The 9,911-nt window shown below is 54.4% G+C and overlaps 1 protein-coding gene across 1 annotated transcript in view; it reads right to left on the reverse strand.

The window, feature by feature from the left end:
• The window catches only part of ALPK3 (alpha kinase 3), a 36,006-nt gene extending 30,973 nt beyond the window's left edge, over positions 1–5,033 (reverse strand). The window contains exon 1 of the mRNA XM_065642215.1: positions 4,862–5,033. Within this exon, the coding sequence (XP_065498287.1) occupies positions 4,862–5,004 (143 nt within the window). The 5' untranslated portion in view covers positions 5,005–5,033. The remainder of the gene's footprint in view (positions 1–4,861) is intronic.
• Positions 5,034–9,911: the final 4,878 nt, after the last annotated feature.

The following is a 9,911-nucleotide window of genomic DNA, read 5'->3' on the forward strand; positions in this document are numbered from 1 at the left end:
GAGTGCTATGGAGCTGTACAAGTCACATTGTTATTTTACAGACTGGAAAACGGATGTATTGAGTCTTCGCTCGTCAAGGTCATGGAACGAATCGATGTCGGGGCTGGAGAAATATGGCATTTTTTTCTGCAGGTAATTTACTTTGAGCTGAGATGAACACAGACTTGCGTGTAACAATTTACAGCTAGATTTCATTAACAGAGAAGGTGGAAAACAATAAATTAAGTTACACGTTCCTGTAAGAGGGCTCAGATCTGTGTATTTTAACTCTGAATTATTGCTGCTTTTATGATCCAAATTAAACTGGTAGCGAGTTGAAAGACATGAATGAATGAGAAAGGACAGAAGAAAGCACAGCCAATATTGGACAATCAAATGTACGTTGACACTTTCCTGGAAACTCATTGTGTGCAGAAGATTTTTTGTGGCTGTGAAGGTGAAAATACAGTTGTCAGTAAGAGCTGTTCTGCCTTCCTCTTCTCAGAGCAGGCGATGCTGTAAAGCGTGAGATAACAGCCTGGTTCACCTGAGACCATCCTCCCCTGCCTAAGACAGAGTGAGGAGAGAACTGGTTTTAATTCCATCCCCCGGAAACCATCTCTGCTGTGGCACAAGAGGTGCCTGGGGCAGAGGAGACCACACTGCCCCCTCCACACAACCACATGGGAGCCCAGGCCTGGGAAATGTCCCATTTAGGAGGTTTCCAGAGAAGAGCAAAGTTCACACGTGATATATTCTGTATTTTAACGGTGGGCTTGAAGAGCCCTGTTTGTCCAGCTCCACATCTTGATCTTCCAGCCTTAGGTCATTGGCTCCTCAGCCTACAGACTCAGCTCCGCTTGGCTTTCTAGGAGATACGGGCAGGAGGCTTTAGAAAGGGGGCTGAAAAATGCAGCTGGGGATTATAATTCACTGCGCACAATTGGCAAGAAGCCCCGCTCAAACATAATTACACCCACAGGAAAACAACACTTCTACCCTGGATGATGAACCCATCATTGCCTTGACTTGTGCCTTTCGAGCGCGTCCTGCGTGTCCCTCCTTTCAGAGTTCGAGACGTTTCTGTCAAACAAGACGGACACAGCGAACTCCCTAAGATGCCACAGCAGGTATTTTATCAGGGATTTACAGCACTTGTTGCCAAAAGCAAAGTCCCGCAAGAAGTTACAGCTGCCCAAGTGCTGCAGAAGGAACTCCTCCGGACTAAGAAAGCTAAAGACGCTTTTCAGGAACAAACGCTCCTGCGTTTTCAGCTCACTTCATTATAGTAACAGATCCTTCACCTTCATCTGATATTATGTGCAAAGCAAGAGGTACAAGATTGGGAATGGTTTCCAGCCAGAAAAGCCAGGTGGCAAGGCGCTCTCCTGAGCTTAACTGCCACCACAGCCAAGGACAGCCGGCCAAGAAGAGATGAGAGGCAATGTCACTCTGCTCTAAAAATACCTGCGGATGATGCAGCTCTGACAGTAGAAAGATATTTAAGCGAGGAGGCCACGCTGTAATGAGACCGAGGAGCAACGAGAGGTGCAGATCGCTTCCAACGGAGGAGTTTGCCTGGGACTCAGACGAAGCCTCTGCCATAAGATTTTACATAACGTTGCACGTCTCTGCACAAGAAATTCATCAGACTCTGCTAATTCTTACACAAAAGAGACCTAAAGAGATATCTTGAGGTTGTGGCCCATGAACGCAGCTGAGGAAGCCCCTGGACAGGACTGACGGCCTCTCCTCCCACTGCCTGAAGTTATTACAGTCAAGTGCTTTGAGACATAAGAGTTAAAGCCAAAACACAACAAAAAACCCAAACCAACACCTACTGGTCCTCTGGTATCAGGGACGCTAAAATGCTGACGAAGGAAAGCCAGGAATCTCCTGTCACCGAGGTATCTGCTCACAGAGAATATTCTTCCTAAAGACCAGCTCCTAAGAGCACAACAAGTAAATATCCTGAATATTCTGTTTAATAAAGAGATTATGTTTTCTCTATGGCCATTTTCAACACTGTTCTTTTGGCCCCTGCAGCACCACCTCGGACAAATTCTACAAGTTAAAAAAGCAGAAAAAAAAAGTGTACTGGTTTCTAAATTAATATCCTTCAATTTACACAACATCCTTTTCTTCCTACAGGATTAGGGAGACCAAGATGATCCAGACTGTTCTCTGTATGGGCCATGAATGCAAGCGTATAGGTGAAACACACTTGTGAGCAGGGATTCCTAACCTCAGTTTCTTCTCATAAAGATATTTCCATGTCTGTAAGTGTCTCTATCATGTCACCACACTTTCTACAGCTTTCAGAATGGGTGAAGAGAGCAGGCAAATTCTTCGGTTAAATACACTTGACAAATACATATAAAGACAGAAAAAGAGAAGCCTGAAAAAGAACACCTTCTTCAGATCAAAACGTCCATTTTTGCTTTCTAACCAGCACCACAGCCTCCCACTGTAACTTTGTGTCTGTGTCATTTGTCCTGTACTTTTGTTAGCTACAAACTCAAATTCAGCTGAATGTTATCTGCCGTTATGCATGTCGCTCATCTTGCTTTTCGAGTTCTCCCAGACAAGCTCTCCAGATGTTCCTGGATTTAATTAAACTCCTAATTGCTTTCTGAAAGTCTTGTTGCTACACCGTTCCACTCACTCAGTTCCAGAATTGTTATGATACGTTATTGAATTACAGGACAAAAACCACACTCGATTCACGCCCTTGCCCTGCATCACAACGGCAAGAGTTTCCGCACATCTCGGCTCAAATCTTCAGCGCTTGTTCAGGGCTGTGTGGGGAACGAGACTTTTGTGCTACTCCTTTATTCATTAGAGCAACTGGAAGGTGTCATGAACACAGGGAAAGGGCAGTTTTGCTATTTAGCAAATATTTACTTACTGCTTCTCACAACAGCAGGGACAGCCACTGAACCTAACGGGCCAAATGAAATTACCTTCAAGGACCAAGTACATAAGTGGGTTGAAAAAGGGATTGGACCATTAGTGGAAAACGAATGCGCTGCTGATTTAAATGTGGTGGTACAGTGTCCCATTGCCTGTCAGTCCTTGTTTGGGACTCAGACCTTTCCAGATTTACCGTGCCGGAGCCAGAGGACACTGCAAGTCAAACCTACGCGGGAAGGGAATAAAAGTCAAGCTACAGGCAACAAAACCACCTCAACATCTTATTTACTAAAGGCTCTCTCTACTTGTGATCCACAGAACAGAGTCATCAGGCTCGGTTACAGATTTCCTCAGCATGGAATAGTCTGTGGTCACGGGTTGTGGCTGCTGTAGGGTCATTTGTTGGTACTGAAGATGCCACCGTACGCAGACAGACTGCAGTTAGATCGCATGTTATTGTACAAGCACAAAGGAACTGAATCGAGGCAATTAAACCTTGGCATTCCCCCAGTTTAACATCTGACTTCCAGACGGCACGTTTTTATCTCTTTTGGCCCTGTATTTATTTTTACGAACCTCAGAGTCTTGGAGGCATCGAGCCTCGACACGCTGGAAATGGACTATTTATAAATCATCAACAGGGAACAGGCACACTGGTTTCGAGAGCTTACAGACCGAAGAGCATTCCTAGTGAATTCAAAGCAATTTATAGGCTTTATTTTGAATAACTAACACAAACACCGACACCTTTGCCTTCACTGGCACGTAGCCTTCTATTTGCTAACCGCGGCCAATCTCATCTGACAACGTGCTTATCATAGCTGCTCCCGTGCGAACAAAACCATGCTCCTACCCCAGACCCCCTGCCTGAGGCCATTTCTGACCCAGGAATGCCATTCGCATCGCTGCACAGCCCCTATCTACATTGTAGAAATACCTTTTTGGCAATAAGATAAGGCGCACACGCCGCGGGCCCCTTGCTCGGAGCCTGGCGCCGATAACACGCGCGGCTTCGCCACGACAAAGGCAGAAGGTCAGTGCGGATCCTGCGCGCGGGTTTGGCTCCAGGGGCGCAGGAGCTCATGTCCGTCAGGGCTTCACCTGCCCCGCTATAAAACAATGCACGGCGCCGGCGACAACAGTGACAAAACACCAAACACGGCCGGTTTCTGGGAGGCGAGGGGCTGGCCCGTGGCAAACGAGAGCCCGAGCACCGCTTGGTTTTCAACCCCAGAAACATGTCCAGGTGATAAGAGGAACAAAAATGTTTTAGAAACCCCTAGGCACAATATATCAAGACTAAGCCTAACGTAGCAAGACTAGGCCTAATGTAACAGAAACCTAACAGAGAAACAAAGCTCTATAGAGGCTGGACATAGATGTCCTTGGCTTGCAAGCTGGGAAAGCGGAATGTTCCACTAAACGAAGAAAGAGCTGTGTGACTTCTGCTGAGTAGCAGCACAAAATTACAATTTGCTTGTTCAAGAAATCAGGTCAAGAACTGACACCGGGGGGGCACCAGCTGCGGGGACACCGGAGACCCCTGATGAAGACTCTGGAATACCAAAGATGATCTGTCAGTTACGGAAATAATTTATGTTTAATGCATTAACTAAGCGGTAGAAAGAAATGATTATGCAGTAGGTATATTTTAATAAATGCCAAGAAGTGCAAACCACGCGCACGATCAATTAGAGGAGCAATCCTCCGAGCGTCCAGCGCACTGTAATAAAAGTGCCGCTTTTCAACACTTTCAAAACAGTATTGAAGAGTCTTTTTTGCCGAGTTTCGGTATGACAGGGAGGACAAGGCCCAAGGGCCGTGGTGCGGCCGTCACCCCGGCCGGTGTCGCCTCCCGGGCCGGGCCGCCCTCCCCGGCCCTCGGAATGTCACCCCCGGGCCTGTCCCCACCGCGGGGCCGCGCAGGGGACACCCACCCGCGCCCCAGCCCCGTTCCCCGGCCCCTCACCTGTTCTGGGGCCGGATGCCCAGCAGGTAACTGCGCCGGTCGGGCCGGGAGGCCCAGGCCGCGCTCTCCGCCTCCTCCGCCCCGTCCATGTTGCTCGATCCCCGCCCGTACAGGCCGGCGAGGGCCCGGCGGGGCGAGCCCATGGCGGCGCCTGCCCCAGCCCCAGCCCCCGCCGCCGCTGCCCTCCCTGTCACTCACCGCCGGCATTTATAGCCGCCCCGCACATGCCGCTGTCACTCGGGGACGGCTGCGACGTGACGCGGCCCGGCCAGGCCCGGCCTCCCCGGCTCGGGGCCCGGGCTGAGTGTCCGGGGCCCGCGGTTCGAGCCCCGGCCTCAGCTCGGCCCCTGGGGATGGGGGCCCGGCCTCTGCCTCCTCTTCCTCCCATCACTGGCCAGCCCGAGTTCATCTTTTTGGGAAAAAGTTGTATTTAGCCTGGAGAACTGGAGGCTGAGGGGAGACCTCGCTGTCTACAACGGCCTGAAGGAAGGTTGGAGCTGGAGGGCGTTGGTCTCTTCTCCAAAGCAGCAAGTGACAGGACGAGAGGAAATGGCCTCAAGTTGCGCCAGGGGAGGTTTAGACTGGATATTAGGAAAAAACTCTTCCCCAAAGGGCTGTGGGGCATTGGAACAGGCTGCCCAGGGCAGTGCTGGAGTCACCATCCCTGGAGGGGTTTAAAAGGCGTTTAGACGAGGTTCTCAGGGACATGGGTCAGTGCCAGAGCTGGGTTATGGTTGGACTCGATGATCCTGAGGGTCTTTTCCAACTGAAATGATTCTACTATTCTATGTTTAATTTATTTTTTAATAATAACCTCCGCACCCTCTGCCTCGACTTAGGGGATTTCGGATACCTTGACGATGTCTCAGGTTCAGGTATAATAAAACATCCCCCGGTTTCTGGCGGGCACAAGGCTCCGGCCCCGGCCGGCGGCACCGCTCGCGCAGTCCCGGCCATCGCATCCTTGCGTCGGCCTCAGGACCATCTCACACCTCAGCAGCCTGGATTTCATCCTGGGCTGCCCGGGAGAATGTCTGTGCTGGTATTTATTCAGTCTCCGTGAAAAAGACAGCACAAAAGAGGGCTATAAAAGGTGGATACATGTCACAAACTATTACCGGCAGTGATTTAATGCCAAATGAAAACATAACATGTAATAAAATGGGATTTATTCTTGTTCCACCTTTGTCTTGCCTGTCAAGCTATTGTGCCGTGCGCCGTGGGCACGTTGCTGGTGACACGGCATTGCCCCAGCACGGGATTGATGGATGGAGCAGATTTGCTGTGGATGGGCTGTCTGCCCACCCCTGCACGGCAACCGTCGCTGCAAAAGTGAGAAGATGATGGCAGAAAGCTCCAGACAACACACTTCGAGCTGATCCTCCCTGGGCAGGAGAGAGAATGAACGCGGCAGCAAGCAGCAGGGCAGGTGATGGCCGCGTGGATCACTTGGTGCAGGAGACCCTGATTCCTATTCCCCAGCAAACAACTGTGATTTGGGAGGTGACTTTGGGCAGGGACCAGCACAGGTTGTTCATGTCTGTGCATCCCCAGTACAGGTGTGGGGGTGTGCACAGAAACACACCGTGTGTGCGTCAGCTTGAGATCACTCAGCCCTGACCTCAGCTGTTCTTGTCACTGATATATTGAACCTGCAAGTGGCAAGGAGGAAAGTTCTGATTAGGGAAAGAAATTGCTCTGTGAGGGGGATCAAACGGTACAAGAGGGTCCCAGAGAGGTGGGAGATCTCCATCCTGGGACACAGTCAGCTGCGGGTGGGACAAGGTGCTGAGCAGCTCATTGACATCCTGCTCGGAGCGGGAGGCTGGACCAGAGGCCTCCAGAGGTCCCTTCCCACCCCAGTCAAACTGTGGTCCTGTGCCTCACCCTGGGACCAAAGGGAACCCTGGGCGGTGAGCAGGTGTAGCTCAACTGCGATGCAATGAAGGCGGCTGTGGTGTTTAATCCTTCCCCCAGACACACTGTGGGTGTATTTTTTCTGCCCTTTCAGGCTCTGAATGGTTCTAGTGCCCATCACCCTGCTGAGACAGAGGTTCCTCCCACAGCAGCTGCTCTCCTGTCATTTTGTTCGCAGAGTGTGACGGTGCCCGCTGCTTCCGTCTCCGTTTGGAAACGCGCTGTCTCACCATTTAGTTTTTTGAAGCCGAAGCCAGTCAGATACAAGGCTTCAATCCTCGTTAGCAAAGCTCTCCTCTGTGCGCACACCCAGCACTGACTCACAGCGAGAGTTGCAGATGTTTCTCACCCCTCTCACACAAAATACATCTCCTTCCCTTTCCCAGCCTGCACGCATACCCGTGCATGCCTCCCTTTCTGAAATCACAAGTTTCCTCCTGCTCTCCAATGTGATGTCAACAAGCTCTGGCCCCTGGTTCTTCACCAAATATTCATGCAGGCTCTGCCAGGGCAGGGTTCTTATTACAGAGGACAAGCATGACGGGCTCTTTGTCTACATGTACGCTGGAGGATGCTCTCTCTGAAACCCAGAGGAGCCGTCTGTGGGGAACACAGCAACCTCCAGCTGTTAGAAGAGATGCTGCATCAGCCAGAAGTGTCATGTTTAGCCCTGGGAAGTGCTGGGGTTAATTTAATGATCATTTTTATTAGCTACTTACACTGCCTTTATAATAACTCTGCATCGCAGGAGTGACACAGAGCTACTGGCACATATTCAGCTGGAACCTTCATTTGCAAGCCATTAATATGTTTATTTTAAACCTGCAAGGGTATATTTCCAAGTGCTTGGCTGGACCCTCTAGAAATTAAGAAAAAGGAGCGTCTGTGTGATCTCAGAGATGGGAGATGAACACAAAGAAAGGCCCTACGAGTTTGTGATAAGCATCACCTTCCCTGTGTCCAGGAAAGGACAGGACCAGCCCCAGTGGGAGCAGGGATTGCCCTGGTCTTGCTTTTCCTTGGTCAACTCCCCTCAGCACTGTTGTGAAAACCACTGCGCAGCCCCGAGGGGAGAGAGAGATCAGCAGAGGAGCAAGAGTGTCTCTTGTAGCTCCTTCTCCGGAGGGTCCATGGTCCCCCTCGTGCTGAAGTCCTGGTCCCCATCGCTCCTGGCACTGCTGCCCGGGACCATTGGCTTGGGAAGAAGCCAGTCTGGGAGAATTTGCCTGCCCCGCGTCTGGGACCCGGTCAGGGTGGCCCCTGAGTTCCTGAGCGCAGACCTGCTGCCTGCTCACTTCAGGGTAAAATTCTTTGGGAACAACCACCAGTCCCCCACTGTTCACGCTCCCTCCTCTCCACCCGCCATTTCACACACCTCAAGCTCCTTCCCACGTGCTGACTCCCGAAAATTTTAGTTTCCTGCATCTGCTCTTACTTGCTAGAACTTTGTAAAGGAAAGTCACGGCCCAGCAGTGCCGAGTGCTGCCGCTCGCCGCCACGCCGTTTCCCCCACGGGACAGGTCTGTCCGCGGCCATCCCAGCTCTGCCCTGGCCCAGAGGGGCTTGTGCAACCTCCGGCTGGCCCAGCGCCACTTCCCCCGGGGCCCTCGTGATGCCAGCCCTGCTGGCGGGGATTTCTCGGAGGAAGCAGCAGCGTGGGGTTTCCCCCTGCCCCGCGGAGCAGAGCCGGCACAGCTGTGGCTCCACCATGAGCCTTGGGGCTGCGGCCCCCGGGGAGAGAGGTGAGGGCGGCCGTGGGGATGAGAGCAGGGGCAAGAGCGGGGACAGGGGCAAAGACACCCGTGGGGAGGGGGGTGAGGTCACCTGTGGGGAAGGGGCAAGGATACCTGTAGGGAGACGGGCACCCGTGGGGATGAGGTGAGGACACCCGTGGGGATGTGGGTGGAGACGGTTCTGGGGATGGGGGCAAGGTCACCCGTGGGGAAGGGGCAAGGACATCTGTGGGGAAGGGGTATGGACAGCTGTAGGGAGAGGGACACCCATGGGGATGGGATGAAGACACCCGTGGGGATGTGGCTGAACACAGCTCTGGGGATGGGGGTGAGGTCTCCTGTGGGGAAGGGGCAAGGACACGCTTGGGGCAGGAGGTGAGGACACCCGTGGGGATGTGGGCATGGACACCAGTGGGGAAGGGGGAAGGATGCCTGTAGGGGATGAGGTGAGGACACCCATGGGGCTGGGGGGAAGGACACCCATGGGGATGTGGGTGGAGATAGATGTGGGGAAGGGGCAAGGACACATTTGGGGATGCGGTGAGGACACGAATGTGGAAGGGGCAATGACACCTGTAGGCAGAGCAAGGGGGACACCGCGGGGAGGAGGTCAGGACACCCGTGGGGATGGCAGCGAGGGCACCCGTGGGGATGGCAGCGAGGGCACCCGTGGGCAGGGAGGGCAGGGGCAGCCTTGGTGCCTGGGCGAGGGGCGCCTCCCGCCGTGGCCCTGTTGTGCCGGGCCGTGCCGGGCTGTGCCGTGCTGGGCTGTGCTGGGTTGTGCCATGCCGGGCTGCGCCGGGACGGGCTGTGCCGGGCCATGCTGGGCTGTGCCAGGCCATGCTGGGCTGTGCCATGCCGGGTTGTGCCGTGCCGGGCTGTGCCGGGCCGGGCTGTGCCGGGCCATGCTGGGCTGTGCCATGCCGGGTTGTGCCGGGCCGGGCTGTGCCGGGCCATGCCGGGCCATGCCGGGCTGTGCCGGGCCATGCTGGGCTGTGCCATGCCGGGTTGTGCCGGGCCGGGTTGTGCCGGGCCGGGCTGTGCCATGCCGGGTTGTGCCGGGCCGGGTTGTGCCGGGCCGGGCTGTGCCGGGCCATGCCGGGCTGTGCCGGGCTGTGCCATGCCGGGTTGTGCCGGGCCGGGCTGTGCCGGGCCATGCCGGGCTGTGCCGGGCTGTGCCATGCCGGGTTGTGCCGGGCTGGGTTGTGCCGGGCCGGGCTGTGCCGGGTCACGCCGGGTTGTGCCGGGCTGTGGCGTGCCGGGCTATGCCGGGCCGTGCCGGGCTGTGCCGGGCCGAGGGGCAGCCCCGGCGTCCCCCAGCGCCGCCCCGCGGGTTTGTCAGCGGGAGCGGGGCGGGCAGCGCGGGCCCGGCGGGGCCTTCCCCGTGCGGCGGGGCCGGC

Source organism: Caloenas nicobarica, chromosome 10 (assembly GCF_036013445.1).
Source record: "Caloenas nicobarica isolate bCalNic1 chromosome 10, bCalNic1.hap1, whole genome shotgun sequence".
Classification (NCBI taxonomy): domain Eukaryota; kingdom Metazoa; phylum Chordata; class Aves; order Columbiformes; family Columbidae; genus Caloenas; species Caloenas nicobarica.